The sequence below is a fragment of the Trachypithecus francoisi genome, unplaced genomic scaffold (genome assembly GCF_009764315.1).
Source record: "Trachypithecus francoisi isolate TF-2019V2 unplaced genomic scaffold, Tfra_2.0 Lachesis_group8, whole genome shotgun sequence".
NCBI lineage: Eukaryota > Metazoa > Chordata > Mammalia > Primates > Cercopithecidae > Trachypithecus > Trachypithecus francoisi.
Window position 1 is genome coordinate 45,105,106 of NW_022681473.1, and position 25,771 is coordinate 45,130,876.

Here is a 25,771-nt window from a genome sequence, read left to right on the forward strand (position 1 = left end):
GACCAGGTAGTCATTTTCTGCCCATGCAAAAATGAGTGGAGCATTTTGTTTGTTCACCTATTGGTGATATATGCAGCTATCTTAGGCCCTACTTTGCAAGGATAGCTTGCAGTAGCTAGAAGATCTGCACCTGTTAATCACAAATATTTATACAGAGAAAGATTGCTTTCTTCCTTGTTAGATGTATTATGTCACCTCAAATTCAAGCTCCTCTACTTACTGGCTGTGTGACTGTGGGGAAGGTGCTGGTCCTCTCTGTCCTTCAGATTTCACTTTTCTAAAGGAACACAGTGGTAGTACTGATCTCAAAGGACATTTGTGGGGACAAACTGGGATCAGGCCAGGATTTCCCTTAGCACAGTGCCCACCATAAGCACTCAACACAAGCCAGCTGGTGCTCTAGAGCAGGGAGCCTTCAAGAAACAGCTGGGGGCCGGGCGCAGTGGCTGACGCCTATAATCTGAGCATTTGGGAGTTCAAGACCAGCCTGGGCAACATGGCAAAACCCCGTCTGATGGCATACACCTGTAGTGCCAGCTACTCTGGAGTCTAAGGTTGGACGATGTCTTTAGTTTAGGAGGCAGAGGTTGCAGTCAGCCAAGATTGTGCCATTGCAATCCAGCCAGGGTAACAGAGAGTGAAGGGAGGAAGACAGGAAGACAGGAAGAGAGGAAGGGAGGAAGGGAGAAAGGGAGAAAGGAAGGGAAGGGAAGAAAGGAAAGAAGGAAAGGAGGAAAGAAAGAAGAGAAAGAAAGACAAGAAGGCAAGAAGGCAAGAAAGCAAGCAAGCAAGTGAGCAAGAAAAGACAGACAGAAAGCCAGTCAGTCAGACAGAAAAGAAAGGAAAGAAAGGGAAGGGAAGGGAGAAAGAAAAGAAAAGAAAAGAAAAAAGAAAAGGAGAAAGGAAAAGGGAAAGGGAAGGAAAAGAAAAGAAAGAAAAGAAAAGAAAAATGGAAAGAAAAGAAAAGAAAGAAACAGACAGCTGGGTTCCTCTTTGTTAGGACCACAGCCTTCCATTCCCTGGGCAAAACTTTCCAGAAGACACTTGGCTGAGCAGCATTTGAGCTGAGCTGGCACTAGTGTACCGTGAGAGATATGCCACATACAAGCTAGGACACAGCGCAGTCTTGTTTTGGGTTCTCTGGCAATTCCATTTCTTTCTATTTTTTTGAGACAGAGTCTTGCTCTGTCGCCCAGGCCAGAGTGCAGTGGCATGATCTCAGCTCACTGCAACATCCACCTCCCGGGTTCAAGCGATTCTTCTGCCTCAGCCTTCTGAGTAGCTGGGATTACAGGCGCCTGCCACCACACCTGGCTAATTTTTTTTTTTTTTAGTAGAGACAGGGTTTCACCATGTTGGCCAGGCTGGTCTCGAACTCCTGACCTCAGGTGATCCTCCTGCCTTGGCCTCCCAAAGTGCTGAGATTACAGGCGTAAGCCACCGCTTATGGCCTAGTTCCATTTATTTTAGCCTTACAACGGGAAGAGGAGGGGGCAATAACTATAATAATGATTAATAGAATTATACATTTTCTCCCTCAGAGTAATTTTACAGACAGCTGAGAAGACTGAAGAAGCACAAACATGGGTCTTCAAAAGCCTAGGACTATTTTCAAGTGTTGAGCAATATTTTCAAAGAAATCTCCATCTAGAACATAGCACAAGTGGAATTTACATTAGACACGAAGCAGCAGCAAGTAGAATTGACATCAGACACCAGGTAGAACTTCCAACAATTGTCATTAACAGGGGACTGGGCAGCTAAGAAATGTAATAGAATTAACTTTTCTTCTGAGATAGATGACAACTTTCTTAGGTTGTTCTTGGCATGGTGGTGCCTGGAGGCTGGGATGGAGTAAATGACCTACCCATGATTTCATGGAGGAAATTTACTTGAAAATGTAAGTGCTTTCCAATATCTCCTTCCACCTTTTAACCCAAGGAAATCTGTAAAGCATTTTTCTCTTATCTGAAAAGTGGCCAAACTTGCATTTCCCTCCCAGTGCTTTAAAATACATATATAAGTATGTATTTTTAAACAAAAGCAAAGATGAATGTCTATTATACCTTCCCCTAATGACTTTGGAGGAATGTAACTGCATCTACCTTCTGGGCTATCAGTGAAATCTTTTACTGCCAATTTGGCCACATTTTATGTATATAAGCCTGCTAAAAAAATATTCTTAGGTTAGCTCTAGGCCCTTCAGAAAACATCGATTATGAGGCTAAATCTAGGCATAGGTTTACAAATTACCTCAACTAATTACCGTAACCACACACAAAAAATATAGTAACCGTATTTACTTATCCATCACTCTATTAATGGTCTTAATAGAAATTAAGAAATTTCATTAGAAATTCCACTATTAGAATTCATTAGAAATTCAACTATTTTGTTTTATTTTTTAGAGACAGAGTCTTGCTCTGTTCCTCAGGCTGGAGTGCAGTGCTGTGATCATAGCTCAATGCAGCCTCAAACTCCTGGGGCTCAAGCAATCCTCCCACCTCACCCTCTCATGTAGCTAGGGCTACAGGGATGCACCGCAATGCCTGGCTAATTTGTTTTCTTTGCAGAGTCTTCTATGTTGCCCGGGGTCTTCTATGTTGCCCGGGCTAGTCGCAAACTCCTGGCCTCAAGCGATCCTCTCGCCTTGGCCTCCCAAAGTGCTGGGATTACAGGTATAGCCACTGCACCCAGACAGAAAGTCAAAGATCTTTGAGTTGGGGATGGCGTCTCATCTTTCCTTTTGGTAACCCCCACACAATTTACAGAAGTCTAAGAAATGTTTATTATGCAACACGTTTGGTCAGTGTGGGGTTGTAGGAAAAGCATGGACTTCACATTTCCACAGATAAATATTTGAATTGTGGCAGTGCTGCGTATTAGGCACTTGACCCTAGATCTCATTTGTAAAATGGACATAAAAACCCTTTGCTAGAAGAGTTAGTGTGAGCATCAGATGAGATGGCACATAGCACAAAACGAGGGCTCAGTAAATGTGAGTGTCCTGTTTCCCTCTTGTGGGTCCTGCTGGGAAATATTTGCCCTCCTTCAGGGCTCTACATCAGACCCCAAGGGTAATGTAAGAACACAAAACAGTAACCCACCTGACATGCTTAGGTGATCACATTCGGAACTGCCAATTATGCCTCCTCTGAAAATGACCTGAATGTAGGATTTACCTACTAACTCACAGCCTGAACACAATAAAAACATAATTGAGTTCCAGTGGAAACAGCTGGGAGCTTTCAGCTCATAGATTCAGAGAGGTCTTAAAAATTTAGTGTCTACCTGTAGCGATCAGGATTTTGCCAACGATGCTCAAGCCACTAGTCATGATTGGCAGAGCATCACATTGCAACCAAATATGACTGAGTTTGGAGGATATCAAGGTGTTACAAAAAGACCATGGAAAAAATCCAGGATTTTTAATTGGAAATAAAGAAACCTTAAGGGATATGTTACAACATGAAAAAGAATGAAAACTGCTGGGGCTTCAGAAGGCTGAATTATATCCGGTGATTGGAAATGTAAGAATAAAGAACTCCATTAACTGATGAAGCCGTCAACAACAGCAAAAAAATAGCAGGCTGCCTTATGAAGGAACAACATTTTGTCCAAGAAATATTCAAGCAGAGGCTGAAAGATAGTCATCAGCAAGCTTTAGAAGGAATTCATGAGCAGGATGATGAGCAGGTGTGTGATTCCTTCAATTCTATCATCCAAGATGCATTTTTCAACTATAATGTTCTGTACATGATCATACACCATAGGAAAACCCACTCATTTGCATAAGTAAGGGGAAGAACCAAGCGATTGATCAAATAGTTATGTAAATGTCCATTTCTAAATAGTCCTAGCATTCACTGTCATTTCAAAGGATTGGCTGTGGGTAAGTTAAATTCAACGTCATGCTATTTATTATTCAGTCTCTCTATAAAAAAATTCAACATAGTCACAAGTATGATTTCTACTGCTTGAATATAAAGACCTGTCACCCTGATAAGGAATTTTCATTAGCGACCAACCCCATTTGATTTGACACCAAAGAGTGAATAGTCAAACACTACTGGCTGCACAAGTCTCTTCCCCAAAGCCAACTCAGGGTTTCTGAGTTCTTAAGGCCCGGTACAGTGGAGACATGAAGATAAAAAGAAAAATTAGGGGAAGATCACATACTGCAATCTGTCACTCTGAAATCTAAGTAATATTTGGAATATTCTCTGGCTCCTGCTTTTGCTTTTCCAATGTGGATTTTGCTGAGATTCAATGTCTGACAGGAATCCACACCACTCCACGGGCCACATATCTGAACCATGCTGGGATCTGAAGCGTTGGCCTCGTTCTTTTGATGTCTGCACATCAGAACACAATCTGGAATGTACATGGAGACTTGAGTAGCCATCTGAACTCCACACCCTTCTCATTGCTGGTCCTTTTCCTATGCTATCCATGTACTCATATACAAGAAAGCTACAAACCTCGAAGAGAAGGAAACAAAATCAATCCCAAATGTGGGGCCCGAATCATTCTAAGATGGATTGCTTACAAATGGCTTGAAGAATCTCTGCACCGTCACTGTGCCCAGCCAGTGGAATCAGAAGGAAATAGATCACCCAGATCCTCTGAAATTAATTGTTGGGACTAATTGCGAGATGGGTAAGTTTCAATCATTGGGCTGCAGAACAATTCCACAGCTGTAATGTGGCTATTAAAATGCTGTAGTCAGGGATATTCAATTTAATAAATGGATTTTAAGCATGGATTCAGTTTTTAACCTGACTGTGGAAGCAGTAAGATATGAGAAGAGTGACACAGCCACTAATAAATCAATGGCTTACCACTCACTTCCCTGACTAGAAGTTGCTGGAGCATGGGACACAGAGTTGGGGAATGGGGAAAAGAGACAGAGAAGATGGAAGCTTGGAATCCACTGTAGTAAGAATTCTAATTAAGGTGTGACTTTTCTTCTTTAATTAAGAATGTGAGAGTATAGTGTTCATAAATAAATGCTTGTAGAATTAACTATAAAACAACTGTGGATTTTATGCTGTCATACAGTATAATGTCTCTGTAATCTTCATTGTCTATGTTACAATTAAATAAAATTTAGATTTCTTTTTTTGTTTCCGGTAAAAAGAAGCATGTTACAATTTTTCCCCCTAATTCATGTAGGACTCTAAGAACACATTTTAAATCAGTGCTTCTATACAGGAACGAAATCCACTATTCTAAATCTTGTTGAAAAGCAACTTTATCTGAAGAGTAAACAAGAAGATTCAAAGTTAAGTATCAGTGCAGTCCAGAGCCCCTAAATGAATAAAATTGAATATATCTTAAAAAACAGGATTTGCACACCAGTAAGAGATTTGTTTACAATTCTGGGGAGGTGGGAAGAAACTGTAAGAGGGAGAGTAAAGGGAAGAAAAAGAAGAAGAAAAATAATAGGAAACAAAAAAGAAAGTAAGTTTGTTTAGCTCAAAGTCAATGCAACCATAACGCAACTTGTAATCAAGCTGGGTTCATGCTGTTCCAGCAGGTAGTGCCTCATCACCAACAGACACAGATTTCTGGGGCTCCATACTCACCAGTGAGTTCTTCCAGAGCAGGCTGTCCAGTCTTGGAGAAGTGGCTGGGCTCCATGCTCACACCCGTTGAGCCTGACTCGGCAGTGACATTCCCTTCAGTGTCCGTCTGAGACCTTCACACACAAACCAAAGCAGACACACTTGTCATGAGAGGCAACTACCACGTCTGGACCACTGTGGTCTAACCACAGCCCTCACCATTACCTCCTATAGCAAGAAGCTTCAGAACAGCGGACGAGCGGACTGACGCTAAATAATTCATTAGCCGTATGTGGAGCAATGTCCTAAGAACAGAGAGAGCCACCGAACTGTAAAAGATAAACTTCTCATTGCCCAGATGGAGGGCCTGTAATCCCTCACTGGTGAATGCTTCTCTGAACCTCCCTCAGGATGCTAGGTCTAGCCAGACACACGCTGGAGGGTACTGGGTGGTTTGGATAATTTAACCTATGCCAAAGAACAACTTCTAAGTAACCAGCAACGCCAACAAGTCAAACATAAAGATGACTCTATTAACAGCACCCCCACCCCAAAATCATCCTGACATGGTTTTCTCTATAAAGGTGACCATAAAACCAGTTGGAAGTGGGTGCCAAGCAGGTGTGTTTACCCTCCAGGTCTCTGATTCAGAGCTCAGTTCTTCTGACATGAAAGGTCTCCTTGATCATTATTTCAACACTCGACTGAAATCTGTACTTCCCCAAACCATCTCCATGCCCTTATTTGTCAAGCAAATTGAAGCAACGGCTTCATGCAATGTTTTCTTGTCACAGCTACCTCTGCTCTTTCAGGCATGGCATGCAAATGCATAATTACACTCAGATGCATGACCCTGCATGTAACATTATTAACGCACTGGCATCCTGAACTAATTCAACCGATTTTACTATCTGTGAGGAAAACGTTTGCCAAGAATGAGAATGGACGATGGAGGATGTACTGATAAACCTCAAGTCACCCAACCGTTCCTCCCTCCTTTCTTCTTCCTACTGAGGCCATTGTTCTCAAATCTGTTATCTTTGCCTTTAAAGGATTTCATAATCCCTGTGCTCCTCTCACCTCCAGCCAGGGTCCAAGCCCTCTTCATTTCTACTGAGGCCTTAAGAGTGCTTTGAAACAGGTACCTCACACCTAGAGGTTGCAAATGGCAGCCCAGTGTGGAAACCAGCCCAATTTATTCCTACTGGTCTACATAATATTTTAGAGTTTTAAAATTAGTTCAACATTTAAAAATTGGGATATTTCACAATAAATATCTGGATTTCTGCCTTCGTCCAGTAAAAACAATAAAGCCTGGGAAAGACTGAGCCTTTGTTATTGTAGATCGTCACCTGCTGGTGCCAAGTGGTGGCTGCACCCTCTAAAGAGGTGTGGCTCCCTCTGCCACAGTCTCGCTCACCCTGAGCCACCCATCTAGATGACCATTTAGAGGCCAATTAGGCATCTGAATCTGTGATCTCCATTCTACACTCTTCCTAAGTTTGGTCTACTCCCCACACGATTCTTCATTGACTTCTGTAAAACTTACATGATGACATCACCGTCTTCAGTGGTTTCCATTACCCACAGAACAAGGTCTAAACTCCTTATTGTGGTAGACGATGGCCACATTCTTCCTTTATTTCCAGCCCCATCACCTGCCTTTCTAACCCTTTGCATACAGCTCTACTATGCTCCACCCACATGTGGCTTCTGTCCACATGCCTTTAACAGGTTTATCTTTGTAGTAACTGCAACCTCTCTGCCTAAAGGCCCTTCTCCTCCTTCCTTAGTTCACTCCTAATCTGTCTTTAAGATGTAGCTTCCATGTCATCTTTGCCTGACAGCCTTCCTTGACTCCTTGCCAGGAGTTCCTATAGCATTCTCCTTATTCTCTTGTTGGCTGAACTGTGATCCTATAGCACTCTCCTTATTCTCCTGTTGGCTAAAATGTGATCTAATAAGTAAATCTTTCCTCAACTAGATTGAGAGCTCTCCAGAGGCAAAGGTTAGTTCAAGTTCATATGTTGCACAGGCAACACAAGAAGGGCGTGTTGACTGGATACATAAGAAATGTTTAAGTCTCAGAAGATGCTAGGTACTAGAAGGAACATTAGACTTGGAAGTCTAAATATTTGACCAGCTCCAGGTCTAAGATCTGTAACTTAGTTAAGATCTACTTAGTTAAGTAACTAAGTTAAAAATGCAAATTTGAGTTAAGTCACTTCACCTCTTTGAATCTCAGCATCCTCATCTGTACAATGGGGATAATAATAGCAACCTCCTCTGATTCTATAAAAATCAAAGGTATGTGACACACAACTCTTAGTAAACTATAAAGTGATAGAGGAGTCTACTGTACTTCTGAATTGATAAATATAATTCATTCTGAGTGATTTTTTTAAAAAATGACCCATCTTCCCTTTACTCCTTGGTAACAACTTTAACATGGAGAGGTTTTGCTGGGGGGAGCAATTGTAAGTTATATATAGTGAACCATAAGCTTGAGGGAGAGAATGTTAGAGCAGAAAAGAAGAATAAACCATTTTATAGAATCTAATCTAATCCAAACTTCTCACGTTCCAGATGAAGACAATGAAGATAAAGTGATTTAGAATCAAGACTGGCGGTTAAGAGCCTGGTCTCACTAGTTAGACAGACTTGGCTTTTTGTTTGTTTTGTTTTTGAGACAGAGTCTCGTTCTGTTGCCCAGGCTGGTGTGCAATGGCATGATCATGGCTCACTGCAACCTCCGCTCCCAGGTTCAACGGATTCTCATGCCTCAGCGTCCTGAGTAGTTGGGACTACTGGCATGTGCCACCTCGCCAGGCTAATTTTTGTATTTTTAGTAGAGATAGGGTTTCACCATGTTGGCCAGGCTGGTCTTGAACTCCTGACCTCAAGTGATCCGCCCACCTTGACCTTCCAAAGTGCTGGGATTTCAGGTGTGAGCCACTATGCCCAGTCCACACTTGGTTTTAAACATGAGCTCCTCTAGTCTAATTCTGTGACTTGGGGCAAATTGCTTACTTACCCCTAAGCTGCTAGCTCATGGAGGTGTGGGAAGAATGAAGTGAGCTAAGAGGTAGAAAGCCCTTAGCAGACTCTCTGCCCACACTCGATCAATAACTGTTCCTTCAGTTGGTACCCAAGACCTCAGAAGGAACCAAGGGCTGATAAAGGACAGGGCCTAGGTGTCCTGATTTCTATCCTGGTGCTCTTGGTTCCAGTGTCACTTCCCAGACTCCCCTAAAGAGGAAGGCACCTCAGAGGGGACAGAAGGACGTTACCCAGAGCGGGTATTAACATAAAAATGGGGCTAGTCAGATCCACATCCTAGACATTTTCCTCTTCCTCCTCTTTGTCAGACTTTTGATCTTTATCATTAAGACTTTTCTTCTGATAGAAAACCTTGAAATAAAAAGAGGTTATATGTTTTATAATCTTTCAAATTATAGCGAACAACAAAAAAAGAAGGAATGGGATTGACGGTGATCAAAGACTGTCATATTTTAATTTTGAAAATGCAAATAGAGAATCTGTGAATCTTGAATATGTATTACCTCAAGACTAATAACACTACTGGAATTGTAAAAATTTCACGTGGAGCTATTCAGTTGCCTCCACACTTCAGAGAACAATTGTATTAAAAGCAGTTCATGGCTGGGCGCAGTGGCTCATGACTGTAATTGTAGCACTCTGGGAGGCCGAGGAGGGTGGACTGCCTGAGCTCAGGAGTTCAAGGCCAGCCTGGGCAACATGGTGAAATCCTTTCTCTATTAAAATTAAAAAAAAAAAAAAATTAGCTGGGCGTGGCGGCATGCACCTGTAGCCCCAGCTGCTCAGGAGGCTGAGGCAGGAGAATTGTTTGAACCTGGGAGGTGGAGGTTGCAGTAAGCCAAGATGGTGCCACTGCACTCCAGCCTTGGCAATAGAGCGACACTCCATCTCAAAAAAAAAAAACACAAAAAACAAAAACAAAACAAAAGCTGTGAGTGTAGACCAGCTGAGTCATTATCTAAGCCCTGGTGCTCTTCTCAGGATTGTGAGCTGAGCTGATGACTTGATTCAATAAAGTGAGACCTTCTCCCAATTAAAAAGATCAGCACAACCCTCACTGAAGGAGAATGCAAGCAAAATAAAAGGAAGGAGCACAATGCCTGACATTCTTTTGCTGGCCTGGTGCTGGCTGGCTTTCCTTTGAAAGCACTTAAGCCAGTCCCTCCACCAGCTATTGGCAGGAACTGTAACAGAGCCCACTAGAACACAGCTCAGGAGGAAAGAGGGAATATCAAATTCTTTGGGGAATCATACAAACATAGCAAGCTGAAAGTCTGGGCATGCACCTATGCACCTGAACAGGTATATATACACACGTATGCATATGTGCCTTTGCATTTCATGTATGAATGTATACTTGTGTTCATGCTTATATGTGACTTTTAATGTGTGTCCACATGTATGGCAGTATGAGTGTGAGTGTACAGTTGTGCATCTGTATGCACTTGAATTACAACTGTGAAACATGTGTCTAGAATGTGACACTTGATCATTAATCCTCTTTTGTGTGTACGAGTATTAGTTATCCAATTGTGCAGTGTGGCCAAATGCATTGCTCATCTCCAGCACAGGACAGAGTTGGGCACTGTCAGTGAAAGCTCTGGGAATGACAAGAACTTTAAGGGCAGGGGCTGGGGAGCTTCCATCTGCCTGGAGTGGACTCATCCACGTGTATGACACAGACCCTGGAGCCCGCGTGCCACATTCAGTAAGGGGCGTGTTGTAGCCTAAGCAACAAGCTATGTCACTGGCCAGAATCACACAGAGCAGCAGCACCACAGTGTGGACTGGCTCCACACAGTCTCTCATGGTCCTGAGGATGTGCCATCAAGAGAAAGGGGCTGGGGGACAGATAAGGACAGAAGGATCCGTCCATCACCACAAACACCCAGGCTTATCTCCTCAGAACACGAGCTCTTCTGTTCTTCTAGAACCAGCCCCTTCCCTACCATTACTCTTCTCCCCCATGTCCCTCTCCCTTCAGAAAGCCCCAGCATGCAGCAGGGACTGTGAGGATCTGAATGTTCAAGGCAATCCCTGCTATAAGAAATCTTAGTTATTGAGCCAGGTGTTTATTATTTTATTTATTTTTTCAATATGTTAGGATGTGTTAGGACTAATGCTGGGGCCTGTAGAGTGACACCAAACCGCCCCCACCCTCATATTTAGGCCTTCATGCTTTCTGCTCAGGGAAGCTGCTGCTACAAGGCCTGGGATCAGCTCACATTTTACTTCCCTTCTTCAGCTTTCTCTGTTCCTCCCCCAACCTGTGCTGTATGAACTGCTCCCTGTAGCACATTGTGTCTGCTTCTCTTAGGAGCTTATCACATGGTTTCTTAGCTATTGACTTACATATTCCTGGAGCACAGTCTAGCTCCTGCCCTCACAGACCCGGAATCCACTAGATAGGATCTTTTACCCAATGTCCCAGGCAGCACAGGTGGGTGGCAGCTCCTACCTGTACAGGAAAGGTGCGACCGTGGCAGTGTTGGGATGGTTGTATTGCTGCTGGGGCTGAGGTAGCTGAACACTGACGGTATTGCTTCCTGTGGTCTGGGTGGTCCCGATGGACCCACTGACGGTCTGGCTGCTGATGCTGTGGTTCAAGGTGGTCCCTCCTGGGCCTTTTCCTTCTGAGGACGCCAGGCTGGAAGAGGAACTGGAGTGTCTGCCGTCCAGCTGGGGCTTCTGCTGGGGGAGCCCTGAACTCGGCTTCCCACTCCGGCTCCGCTCCCCTTCCTTGGAAGGCGCTGGGGCACTTGGGGATTTCCCGGGCATGCTCTTCATTCCTGGTTTTGGTATTCCACTGTGGGAAGGGGCCATGGTCTCCTTCTTGGCACTGTTGAGCTTCCCCCCTTTTGGGATGAAGCTGGCGATCTTGGAGGACTTTTTTGGCATCTCGGGCAAGGCTGCTCCACTGGGGTCTTCTTTTGGCTCCTCCTTAAGGTCCAGCCTCTCCGTCACAGAGGCTCTCTTGGCAAGGTCCTTGCTTTTCTCCTTATCCTTCTCCCGCTGTTGTTTCTCCTTCTCTTTCTCATTGCCTTTCAGAGAACTCTTCTTGTTGGTCAGCGCCCGGCTAAAAGTCCTCTGGGCAATGCCCTTGAGTGCAATCTTAGGGCTGCTGGAAGCAGGGCCCATGGTGGTGAGCATACGACTGGCGGCCTCCAGCTCCTCACTCTCTTCGAAGCTGGGCAGAGTCTCCAGCCGCTCACAGCTTGTGTCCCGGGACCCCGGGCCCTCACCTGCCTTTGAGCCCCCTTTACTGTTGAAAAGTTTCAGCTTTTCCAGCATGGACTTCTGATTGTTGGGGGCTGGCTTCATGGCTTCAGGTGTGGGCCTGGGAGCCTCAGGCCCAGGAGACTTGACTGAGAGCATGGATACCGTGGCACTGTGCTTCACGCTGAGGGATTTGCTGCGCCAAGGCTTGGTGGCTGCACCGGGCTGTGGGATGGCCGAGGAGGGGCTACAATTAGTAGGGGTGGAGCTGCTGCCGCTGTCCAAGGAAGCAGGTGCATTGTCACTCATTCCGGGGTGGGAGGAGGCTGAGCTTGCCAAAGGCTCTGCAGAGACAGAAGAGAGGAGGCCTGAGTAACACCTGTTGACCTGCACTGAAGATCAGGGAGGGTCAGCCATGGCCACACAACCAATCACTCCCAACCCAAATGCCATATAGCTCCATTGCCCACTTTGTGGATTATCTGTGGTTAGGTTTTAATTCCTGGCTTGACTTCCTCCTGCTTTCCGTATGGCACAGTTCACATCCCCCCGACCCCATCACATTTTGGTGGCATGTGCCACACGAATGTGAGGGTCTTAACAAATCTTAACAGATACCTGCACCATTAATATAGCCAGTGCAGGAAACAGTAGGAAATACCTACCGTTTTCAATTATTCATCCCATAGTCTGTTTCCCAATTATGGGAAAGAATCAAGAATTATCCAACTTTAAGCAAACAATGTATCAGAGACACTAAAATACAATTACAAAAACAGAAAAGGAGGAGAAACCATGTAGAATCTTTAAAAAAGAATAATTACACACAAAAGTTGTTAAAGCCTATTAAAGCATGTAAGTTTTTCCTATGCTGGCACTTTTAAAAAGCTGCAAATGGCTAGGTGCACTGGCTCACACCTGTAATCCCAATACTTTGGAAGGCCAAGGCGGGTGGATCACCTGAGGTCAGGAATTCAAGACCAGCCTGGTCAACATGGTGAAACCCAGTCTCTACCAAAAATACAAAAATTAGCTGGGCATGGTAGAGCATGCCCGTAATCCCAGCTACTCGGGAGGTTGAGGCAGGAAAAGTGCTTGAACCTGGGAGGCAGAGCTTGCAGTGAGCTAAGATGACGCCATGGCACTCCAGCCTGGGCAAAAAGAGTGAGACTCTGTCTCAAAACAAAACAAAAAAAAAACAGGCCAGGCGCGGTGGCTCAAGCCTGTAATCCCAGCACTTTGGGAGGCCAAGACGGGCGGATCACGAGGTCAGGAGATCGAGACCATCCTGGCTAACATGGTGAAACCCCGTCTCTACTAAAAAATACAAAAAAACTAGCCAGGCGAGGTAGCGGGCACCTGTAGTCCCAGTTACTCGGGAGGCTGAGGCAGGAGAATGGCGTAAACCCGGGAGGCGGAGCTTGCAGTGAGCTGAGATCCGGCCACTGCACTCCAGCCTGGGCGACAGAGCGAGACTCCATCTCAAAAAAAAAACAAAAACAAAAAAACAAAAACAAAACAAAAAAGTTGCAAACATGGTTCAGGTTTGACTTAAAAACAAAAAAACTTTTTTTTTTCTCTAGAGTGTAATCTATGCACATGGCTTCACTGTGGGCAAGAAAACACACAGGTTATCTGAAAGTCAAGGCTTCCCCTTGGCTCTCAGTGAGTATTTCCCTGGCCAGACTCTTTTCTCAGAAAAGCCTCAAAATGTTTCCAAACTGGAGCCAGAATTGTTCTAGTGAGGGCAGGCTCCAAACTAACGGCTAGTCACCAAGGTGGCCAATGTGACAGAAACGGAAACTGCAGCACCCTTCTTCCGTCAGTGCCCGGGATGATGCAGCCTATCTCTCAAGGAAAGACAGCTGTTGGAGAGAAAATGCCAGGCAAGGCACGTCTCCCCTGGGCCCTGTGCCCACGCCCACCCATACCCCATACCCAGTGTGCACGGCAGACAGGACGCACCCCTTCAGCCCCCCTAAAAGCACCTCTGCATCTGCAAAGTCACAATGACATGACTTACCTAGCAGCAGCCACTTTCTCCTGCAATGATTCCCTAGGAAAAATCCTCCAACCGGAGAGGCTGCCCTTCCAATTGTCACAAGTGTTTTCGGTTAAACTGCTCATGTTTCTAATTAACTTTTGTCATCCACAACTATTCCAGTGCCCAGAAGCCTGGCGGGATTAACGGCTGCTTCTTCTGCCTTTTTTTTTTTTTTTAATACCTATGTTCCACTGCCTTCTAGCAACAGAGTAAACTGTATATAGAGCGGCTTATTATGATTTAAAAGTCAACGGCTGCTAAAGCCGAGTGAAGGCAGCCCCTGTGTGGGGCGTGAGCACCGTGCCGTGAGAGCTCACAGCAGAGGAACTGCCTCCTTTCACTCTCAGCTGCTCGGGGAAGCCACAGCTCCAGGGTGATCCAAAGCAGACCTCCCGATGTTTTAAAACACATATATCTTCCTGACTTACTGGGGATTTGGATTTGGAGGGAGGGTGCCTCACAATCCTCCCTAACAAAACTCAAGGGGTGTTGTTGGATCTTTTCCTGGGGAGAGCCAGAGACTGGCTTGGAATCAGGCTCAGAGAACCCACCCACACTGCTGGCCTGTTAGAGGGTTGCTACGGGCTTGACGCTGCCCATTGGTGGCCTGCTCGGTGTCAGGAGGCTCAGTGCTCAGCATATTGTGAAAAGGGGTTCCTGTGCCTATTTTAAGAGTGAGGAAACTGAGACTTAGGTAGGGCTAAAGAATAATCCTAAGTTACACAGCCAGAAATGCAGAGATCTGGGATTTGAATTCAGGTCTCCTGACATGATATCATACCTACCTCCTTTGATGAAGAATACATGTAAATAGCCACTTAAACACCAAGAGCACTTTTAGGAACTGCCCTTTCTACTAGCTTATGTATGTTCATGACATCCACGGTGGGGTACAAACCAACCCTGCCATTTGAAAGAAAGCAGCCTACATCACAGAGGACGGCTCTCTGGCCGAAATAATAGTGAATCCACCAATCCTGAGTACCACACCTCCTAGGAAAACTGTCTTTCCTTCACCTGAACCCAGATCTGGGGCAGGTGTAAAGTTTTCATTCATTCATCCAATACATTCATTCATATATATCTATTCATTCAATGAGCTCCTAATACGTGTCAGATACCATTTTAGGTACTTGGGATCCATCTACGAAAAAACAGAAATCTCTGCCTTTATAGAGTTCACATTTTAGCAAGAAGGAGCAGATGATAAATTTAATTAAATAAACTATATTATTTGTTAAAAATTTGTGCTAAAGAAAAGGATGGGGAATTTAGGGGCAGGTTGTAACACTGTCCTTGTAGCAACTACAAGATCATGTTCAAAGGTATGTTCCTCTTTCCTAAAGAAGTTTTAGGCATAGTCCCCATCTGTGCATGGATCGATGTGATCTTGCTGCTTGGAACTACTCTGAGGCTTGCTGAGAAATGGATGTCTCTACTATCATTTCTATTTTTTTTTTTTAACACTAACAATCACAGCTAGAAATCAACCAACCACGTAGCTAATAACTGACCAAGAAGAAAACAGATACTTGGCTTGTCTTGGTGAAATGGCCATCTGAGACCCTCAGGCCTGGTTTATATCACAAGGCATTTTCCACTACTGTGTGCTTCACTAGGATTCTGTCCATACCCCTTCCATAGGATGATTTTGGAGGGCCAGCTACTTTATACAATGCTCTGGGAACACAGAGTTGAATAAAGCTCCTGCCCTCTAGGAACTCACTGTCTCAGGGTGCAATAGACTTCAAAACAATCCACAAAAACAGTATAAAAAGTGGTAGAGGGCTCTACGAGGTGCTATGAGAAGCAGAGAATTAGTAGCCTCTAGTAATTCTCCCTGAAGAGTTTGAGAAAACTTCCTGGAGGAAGTGATCCTTGTGTTATCACGTGGTGCTTCTGCTAAAGGTCGGTTATTCCCCTGGTCTGGGATTTCCTCCAGGACAGAGACTCCCCTCCCTGACTCATCTTTGTGTCCTAAAACCTGCTGGAGCATAAAGATACTTAGCAACTGGCTTCTGAATTGCTGGTTGATAATTTTGACATTTGCAAGTCATATTTAAGGCCACAGAGATGTGGGATTTGTGATGAGTCTTTAGGGTTTTATTAAAACTCTTCAGCCTACACTCAGGAAAAAAATCAGATTAAAACTCAGAGAATCAGAATTTCTATGTGGTATTTAGTCTGGGCTCCCCTGGTTATTAAGCCATGTGTGCATTTCAAGGCTACTCATACGACTACAAAAGGTAGTACCTGGGTATGATTCTGAATTTGGTTTCTAGAGCAGAAGTCTTGAGTGGGGCTAGAAAGGGGGCATTAGGGCATCTGAGGACCAGGTCATCAATATTCTACACTCATGTCACAGTCAGAAGTCCCCTGTGTCGCGAAGGGTATGTCAAGTCATGAGTGGTCTTGTACAAAGTAACTACATACATTTCTATCATTCCTAGGATATCACACCAGTGATCTCAGAGCTTGGCTGAGTGGCTGTTTGGGGCCTGTTCCTCTCTCTGTCCGTTTTTCTTTTCTTTCTTTCTTTTTTGTTTTTTGAGATGGAATCTCACTCTGTCACCTGGGCTGGAGTGCAGTGGCTTGATCTCGGCTCACTGCAACCTCCACTTCCCGGGCTCAAGTGATTCCCCAGCTTCAGCCTTACAGACGAGTGCCAGCAACACCTGGCTAATTTTTGTGTATGTGTGTGTGTGTGTTATTGTAGAGATGGAGTTTCACCATGTTGCTCAAGCTGGTCTTGAACTCCTGAGCTCAAGAGATCTACCCACCTCAGCCTCCCAAAGTGCTGGGATTACAGGTGTGAGCCACCGCACCTGGCCTTCTTTGTCCGTTTCTAATCCTGGGGTCCTATGACTCCTACCATGAAGCTTTCCTCAACAGGATTCTCAGGCAGTAAGTTAAACAAAGAGGAGGTGCGGGTGGGTAGGCTGGACCTTCAACTTTGTCCCCAGCTCATGGCATGATCCTAGATATGCCATTTTGCCTCTCTTGGCTTCAGTGTCCCATTTGTTAGAAAGAGGATGAGCTATTTCTCTAGTGTTCTTTTAGCCTTGTTTCTATTCAAATCTGGGCAAGCCTCTGAGAGGCCCTCTGCAGCTGGGTGATTTCCAGTCTTGATGGAGAAAACTGGCTGAGTCAAGGTATGGTTAACATTAGATGAGCTGCTTGTAAATTCAGAAATGCTAGTATCCTATGAAAACCAGTTTGGGGGAAGAGGGTGGGATGAGTTCTTCAAAATGAAAAGCACTTATTTCCCTGATAACTAACAACTCTTTTTATTTTCCTCAAATATCTGAACCTTTGTTAAAGCAAAGGAACCTAAGGGGGAAAAAGAAAAGCATAAAAGAATGTTTTGAACATCTGTATCCCCCAAATGATGACATGTGGGCCACTGAAGTGGATGAGATTGTTTTGGATGGCACATGAGTATTTTTATATTTTAAAATTCATATTTTCATTGCTTATTAGATGTATTAGAAAATCATAACTAGCCATATATAAATTAACAGTTTCATGGATATTAAATGTAGATTTAAAATTTGAGCTAGTTCAAGGAAAATATGAAATAAAAAACACAAGCGGCTCACAGATTTGGCAAAAATCATGCAGAAATTTTGTGAAAGACTGAAGTGGGAGAAACACTGTTACATTAAATCAAGATACACTCATATTAAATGTGTTCTTTTGAAACACGTAATCAACCAAATAGAAATCAAACCAGAAAGCTCAAATAAGAATTAGGTTCAAAACGAACCTGAAATGGTTAGTTTTTAGTTATTTATTTCTATGTATTTGTCTAGTATATGATATTTTGCCAGTTCTGGCAACATGACCAGTCCTTGTTGAGCCAAAGATAATTTTAAAATAGTAGCTGTGACAATTTTTGACCACATAGTAAAAACATGGTAAGAATGATATATCGCCATCCAATAAACAGCCACTTCTCCACATGTTAAACTGAAAAATATCAAGATATACTCTTATTATGTACAATAAACTCTGATATATGCTACTGTAGTCTGTTCTAAAATGCTGATTGCAGAGCCCTTAAACAGGTCTTTTTTTTTTTTTTAAGACGTAGTTTTGCTCTGTTGCCCAGGCTGGAGTGCCCTGGTGCGATCTCGGCTTACCGCTGGAACCACAGGCACATACCACCACACCTGGCTATTTTATTTATTTTATTTTATGATTTTATTTTGAGACAGAGTTTCACTCTTGTTGCCCAGGCTGGAATGCAATGGTGCAAACTCAACTCACTGCAATCTCCACCTCCCGGGTGCAGGCAATTCTGCTGCCTCAGCCTCCCGAGTAGCTGGGATTACAGGTGCCTGAAACCATGCCCAGCTAATTTTTGTATTTTTAGTAGAGATGGGGTTTCACCATGTTGGCCAGGCTGGTCTGGAACTCCTGACTGCAGGTGATCCTCCCACCTTGGCCTCCCAAAGTGCTGGGATTACAGGCGTGAGCCACCGTTCCTGGCCCTTAAACAGGTCTTATGCCCCACTAGTGGGCTGTGCCTTGCAGTTGGAACACCTCAGTTCTAAAAGACCAGCTTACAGGGTTGGCCCACCACCAACTGACAAACCACTGCAAGAAGGAAAAGTCTCATTTGAAACACTGCAGACAGGATGCCTTTGAAGAAATGGAATTTTTTTTTTCTTGGAGTTTAGAGAGAGCATTAATCCTCCGGTGGGGAGGGAAAAAGTTTGGTTTGGTTTTTCTGGCAATCAGCCTTAATCTTCCCTGACAGGAACCAAAATGCTTTCTAAATGAAAATACTGTTCAAAGCAGATAAATAAACCATTTCTTCTTCTCTCCTTCAGTGAGGGGGGACACTGGCCGCAGGTCTCTCCTGTCCCCAGCTTTTCAGTTAGGGAGACGTTGGTGGTCTGGTCCTGATGCCAACAGGCACTCAGGGAGAGTGTCCTGTTGAGCTCAGCTCCTGTCACTGCTACTGTGATTTTTAAATCTGCCCTGGGGAGGTTTCTGGCCTAAATCCTCTCCCAAGTCTTTGGAGAACAGGCCTTATAATTGGGTGTGGGAAAATGTTTGCAATTTCCTATAATTTGTCAAGGTGTCAATCTTGAGTATTCAAATTGGTTATTATAATTGAAACAAGTTTTATTTTTATTTTTATTTTTTAAGTGTATTGACTCCAGCCACATGAGCTAGAGACTGTTTTCAGAGTCACCCTGGTCAGTTCTTGACAATCTGGTAGCCACCAGACCACAGAAGGGCAGGTGAACCTGTCTCGATCCACTTAGAGGTTCTGCAGGGTTCTTGGAGCATGGCTGAAGGAGCCTTCTCAGCGGCACTGTGTCAATGTCTAATATTAAGGATATAGCTTAAACACAGTCTTCTCTCCAACTCCTTCTTGGAGAGGATCCCTGGAGGTACAGAGAGAAGTAAAGAAGGAAAGCGGGGCATGAGGACAAACAACGAATGGAGTCAGGAAAGTGAGAGGGCATGGCGGGAGAGAAAGCTGGGCTTTAGATCCACATGCTCCAAGGATCTTATTGTATCTATAATTCCATACGCTTCTAGAAAGTCTAAGCTAGAATAAGGATGAGGATCTATATAATCAAATGTTTTTTAAAGGTTGTTTTGTTAACGCAATTCCTATCAAAATTCCAGCCACTTTTTTTTTTTTTCCAGACACAGAGAAATCTATCCTAAAATTCACTGGAATCTCAAGGGACCCAAAAAATCAAAACAATCTTGAAAAAGAACAAAGTTGGAGGCCTCACACTTTCTGATTTCAAAACTCACTACAAAGTTAAAATAATTTTTTAAAAAGTGTGGTACTATCATAAAGACAGACATATACACCAGTGGACTAGACAAGATAGCTCAGAAATAAACCTTTGCATATATGGTCAAATAATTTATGGTAAGAGTTCCACAACTATTCAATAGGGGAAATAATGGTCTTTTCAATAAATGGTGGTAGAAAAACCTGATATTCTCATGGAAAAGAAAACCAAAGTTGGATTCTTTTTTTCTTTTTTTTTGAGACAGAGTCTTACTCTGTTGCCTAGGCGTGGAGTGTAGTTGTGCGATCTCAGCTTGCTGCAATCTCCACCTCCCGGGTTCGAGCAATTCTCTTGCCTCAGCCTCCCAAGTAGTGGGATTATAGGCATGCACCACCACGCCTGGCTAATTTTTGTATTTCTAGTAGAGACAAGGTTTCACCACATTGGCCTAGTTGGTCTCAAACCCCGACCTCGTGATCTACCTGCCTCAGTCTCCCAAAGTGCTGGGATTACAGGCGTGAGCCACCACACCTGGCCTGGATTCTTACCTTAAACCATATGCAAAGATTAACTCGAAATGGATCTAAAACCTATACATAAAAACGAAAACTATAAAACTCCTAAAGGAAAACATAGGGCAAAACCTCATGACTTTGGATTTGTCAATAATTTCTTGGATATGACACCAAAAGCACAGGGAACCAAAGAAAAATAGTTGGATTCACGGAACTTTAAAACTTCTGTGCATCAAAGGACACTATCAGTAGAGTAAAAGGCAACCTACGGAATAGGATGAAATAATTATAAATTGCATATCTGATAAGTGACTGATATCCAGAATATATAAAGAACTCTTACAACTCAACAAAAACAATCAACCTGATTTTAAAATGGGCAAAAAACTTGAATATTTCTCAAAAGAAGATATGTAAATGGCCAATAAAAACATGGAAAGACATTAAACATCACTAGTCGTTCGGGAAAGCAAATCAAAACCACAACAAATACTATTTCATGCCCATTGGAATGCCTGCTATTTAAAAAATAAGTGTCCCTGACACTTGTTATCCTGCATTGTGGTTAGTAGATGCACCTGACTTAGCCTACTTCCAAGAATGCATCAAGTCTTATTGTGTCCCCTGAAATGGTGGCTGGAAAAATCAATAAACAAACAAAAACTATCATCCACACCAGATCTCGCCATAGGGCTCAAAATTAAAATCAGGTGCTCCTGACTTGTGCCCCTCTTGACTAACCATGTCAGTTCTCTCTAAAACTAACTGAACTCAGTGACTAGAAATCTTGGTGATGCTTTTAATGTTTTCTTCTATGCATGGTGGAGATTTTGCTCTACTGGGTCACTTAAAATGTCATGTATGAATATTCCAGTATCTTGTGACAGTTTGATCAAAAATAAACATGCAGAATGTAAAAGCACATTATCCTAATAGACAGAACCCTTCTCTGTCCTACATGAACCACACATTTCCCAGTTTTCCTCAGTGACTTTTTCACCCCAGAGGAAGCAGAAAAGGCCCTCGACAGCTGGAGCAATTACAGTTGTGTTTCTCTTTAATATATGACAAGGTAATCCTTTTACTTCAGTGGCTTATTTTGGATAAAACCAAATGAAACCATGGGTAATGAGGTAATTCGTTTCTCTGCTGGTAGCTAAAACCCAGTTTTTTTTTTTGTTTGTTTTTTTTAAGCATTATCCCTTTCCAAAGTAGTTTTCACTACATTTTCTCCAAACAGTTTTACAAGGTATGTTCTCAAATCCCACTTCATGTTATAAAGAATTGGTAAAGCTAAACAAAGGTTAACTTGCTGGAAATATTCATATGCAGCTGGGCTTATATTTGACCTTATGATAACACCTTAAAAAGAGAATAAGTTCTTAAAATCTCTCCCTCTCTCTCACACACACACCCTTTACATCAAATGTATTCTATACACATTTTGAAAATCCTCCCACTCAGCTGGATAAGGAGACAGATAATTTGCTGGTATCTGAAGGAAGATACCTTTAAAAATATAAGACATGCCTATTCTTTATCTTTCAGTTCTTGAAGCCACATCACCCTCAAAACACATCCTTTCCCTCTCTTGAACTTATTTGTTCAAAATCCCCAGGAGAAAACTTTTGCTTTAATTGGTCAGGCAATTTCTCTATCTTGTACCATATATGGCTATAAGAAAGTACAAAATTGGCTGTAGAAAACCATCTCCCTTTTTCCAAGAGTGTATGAAATTTCACAGACAGATTATACACACTTTACAGGGGGCAAATCCCATTCTTTCAGGAGGTCATTGTTCACAACCAGCAGCTTTTTGGCAGAGTGCAATGGCTGTACACTATTGTAAATACTTCCTTCTAAGATAAAGTTAGTTAAGGAATTCTGTAGGCCCCTTCCTCTAGGAGCCCAGTCCAATCTTTCTGCTTTCTATTGGGGCAAGGATGGGTAGCCCCAAATAGGAGCCTCCAAATCAGTGTTAAACCAGAATGGCTTCCACTGAACAATACAAATAGGCAGTAAAAGAGAGAAGAGATTCCATGGTCAGGTAAGTTTGGAAAATGGAGGTCTAAATAGTAGTCAAATAGTTTTTTTGTCTACAGGACTTCTCGGAGCCTTTAACGTGCCTATTTGCACTGGGAATATCCTAAAGGATAATGGGATGATAATGTGATTCTTAAATGTATTTTTGCCAGGGAACTGATTTTATGGGATAGTTTAAGGAAAAAGCCTACCATGGGATGCATTTTGGCAAACACTGTCCTAATGAAGGGGGCATAAAATGGGCTTACAAGCTAAATCAGAAAAGACAGATGTCCACTGGCCATTTACTAGGAGAGCTAGAAAAGGGAGAAGGAAGAAGATGTGCCCTTATTTGCCCCCATGATGCTATAGTCTAGTAAAATGAGGGATTCTTTCATGCACTCGAGCATTAAACACCCATGAGGTGTACCTGCTTTCTTTTATTTACTCTGCATGGAGGCCAAAAGCTACATGAAAATAGGAAGTAGGTTATTACCAGGCAGCAGTATGCCTAAAAAGATTTCTATCAACAGTTAGGTTCACTGTGACTCACTACAGAGATGTGGCTGCCATGAAAATCCATGGGATCTTGGGTCATATTAACACAGGAATGACATTCAGAACGAGAAGGGTAAGGATCTTGCTTTGCTGCACACAGCCCAGATCACAGCTAGAATGGTGAAATCTTAGAATTTTGGACCTGGAAAGGCTTCTTGGAGATCAGCTACTTTAAGACATTCTTTTCTCAAAGAGGGCAACAGAACCGTGGGCAGGTAATGACTTCTCCAAGGTCTCACATTCAGTAAATGCCACAGCTGCTACTACACTTGGGATTCTGGAATTTGTTAAGTAACACAGCTTCCCCGGCACTACCCTAAACATACCAAATCAAAGTATCTCTGGGGAGGGACCCAAGAAACAGGGGTTTAACTAGCTCCCCAGGTGACTGTAATAGATACTGAAGTTCAAAAACCAGGTATTCATAGAGTTCAAATCTTACAACACACACTGAGAAACTATAGTTTGCCCTAAAGGACGAGGATGACCCTAAACCATGCTCAAGGAAGAGTGGCCAAAATGACAGAGACCCTCGGCTTTAGAGAAGAGACAGCGAAGGAGAAGGCAACAGTAGAAGAACTCTTCTGAACAAGGTGGCTTTTCTTTCCCTTTAGTTTTTCTGCCCAAAGACACAGGGCGGCAAAGAAGAAGAAAAAAAAAGTTACAGCAACACCTGCCAGAGCAGTCCATAACTCAGGACCATTCTGAACAAGAGTGTTTGGACAGTGAGAGACCAAGGACCCATTACAGCAGTGGGTGTTGGGGGGAGCCCTGGGGTTCCCTGGAGCAATCTTGGGAACAGTTGAGGAGGGTGAGGTCAGAGAGTATTTACAGCAATTGTGGAAAAGGGGAATTGAGTCAGCCTATTTTTATATATTCTCTGCTCCACTTCTACCAGAGCGGCTAAGATTTTACTGGACAAAAATTTTCCATGGCAAAATATATATACATACATATGTATATATACACACATATTTATATATAAAATATATTTATATACATATATATGTATATATACACACACACACATATATATACTCATAGCAATATTACTAACAACACACGTTTAGAAGGATAACAGTCAATATTTCAGAGCATGCATTTTGTGCCAGGCACAATGCTAAGCATTTTTATTGTTTTTCACTTCTTTTATTCGTGCTATAAATCCAATGAGGTAGGTAATAATGATCCCATTTTACCCGTGAGGACAATTGAGGCATAGGGGTTTAGTAAGTTACCCAAGATCAAACAGATTAGAGCTAGGCAACTTTATTTCAAAGTTCACACATGTAAGCTGCACTTCTAGTCTACCCCACCTTGAGAAGGGACAATAAACTGGACTCTCAAAATATGTGCTTTTCTCTGGGAACAAGATATAGTATTTTCATCAAGTCTTCTGTCAACAGCTTTTAGAAACTTTACAACAAAGTTTGTTGACCTTTAACTCCTTCCCTGAAGAAAAAGAGAATGTTTCCCTCCAGGAGGTTCTTTTTAAAAATAGGAACGTCAGACAGTTTAGCAGTCATTTAAATATGTTTTTTGTTCTTCAAAATTTAGGATGCAGGCAAAATGTAATCTTTCTGCTGTTATTTTTTCTGTCAATCAAAATCAGGAGCCAACCAAAGAACGAGCTTATTGTATTTCTCTGGGGGAATCAATGCAGAAACTGAGAGCTGAATTGGACTATTATTCACTGTCTATGAGTGTATTATGCCAAATGTGCAGGAACAGAAGAAGAAAAGGAGTCATTTATCCTGGTTCTGCCAAGAATGCAGACACTTAGTATCAGATAGATCAAACAATTTCAGGGCTTCACGGATGTGACTGATCCACACACAGCCCTACCAGATTTCTGGGCCTTTTCACCTGACAGTTGTCTTCTTAATGGGAAAACAGAATTCTTCTGAAAAAAGGAAATATACTGAGATAGAAAATGCCCCAAGAGACTTCTCACCAGCTTTACTCACCTAAATCAGGAAGCAATTTCCTCCATGTGTCTGTTTTATTTTATGTAATAGGTCTGGCTGTGACAAGTCGGTGGTAGATTGAGGTTTTGCAAATGAAGCACCCATTTAGAGGAATCCTAACAATTATTTGTAAGGCTAAGTTACCTTTAAAAATCAGATAACTATAATGAAGTGGAAACAATGCCAAGATAATCATTTTACTCTGTTCTGTGCTATTCAGACTACCCTTAGAATTATGTAATCATCAAACTTTGTGAATGGGTTCAAGTCCAACTTAAAAGCTTGGTAATCTTGAGTCTAGTTAAGCTCCAGTTTATTCATAAGTAAAAATAAAACTAACACTAATAACTAGCACTTTTTGAATGCCATCTATGTACCAGGCACTGTACTAAGTGCTTTAAATAATTTCATTTAGCCAGGCATGGTGACTCATGCCTGTAATCCCAGCACTTTGGGAGGCCAAGGTGGGTAGGTCACGAGGTCAGGAGATCAAGACCATCCTGACTAACATGGTGAAAACCCATCTTGACTAAAAACACAAAAAAATTAGCCAGGCATGGTGGCACACGCCTGTAATCCCAGTTAGGAGGCTGAGGCAGGGGAATCGCTTGAACCTGGGAGGCAGAGGTTGCAGTGAGCTGAGATTGAGCCACTGCACTCCAGTCTGGGTGACAGAGTGAGACTCCATCTCAAATAAATAAATAATAATAATTTCATTTAACAGATTTATTTAATTATTTCATTAATTCATGTAAGTATCTGAGGCAACGGATTTACTGCAGCTCAGAGACATTAGCAACTTGCCCAAGTCATGGCTTGTAAGTGGTAGAGTAAGAATTTGAACAATAAAGTCCATGCTCTTCTTAGTTTTTTTGAGACAGGGTCTTGCTCTGTTGTCCAGGATGGAGTGCAGTAGTGCAAACATGGCTCACTACAGCCTCACCTCCTGGGTTCAAGCAATTCTCTTGCCTCAGCCTCCCATGTAACTAGAACCACAGATATATGGTACCATGCCTGGCTAACTTTTTTATTTTTTGTAGAGATGGGGTCTCACTGT

At 42.9% G+C, this 25,771-nt stretch overlaps 1 protein-coding gene across 9 annotated transcripts in view; it reads right to left on the reverse strand.

The window, feature by feature from the left end:
* NAV2 (neuron navigator 2) overlaps positions 1-25,771 on the reverse strand; it is a 416,403-nt gene that overhangs the window by 181,458 nt on the left and 209,174 nt on the right. For all 9 annotated transcript variants that reach the window (XM_033208089.1, XM_033208086.1, XM_033208095.1 and 6 more), the window contains 2 exons: positions 11,086-12,187; positions 5,589-5,701 (listed from right to left, as the gene is read on the reverse strand). In XM_033208089.1, coding sequence (XP_033063980.1) covers positions 5,589-5,701; positions 11,086-12,187 — 1,215 coding nt within the window. The remainder of the gene's footprint in view (positions 1-5,588; positions 5,702-11,085; positions 12,188-25,771) is intronic.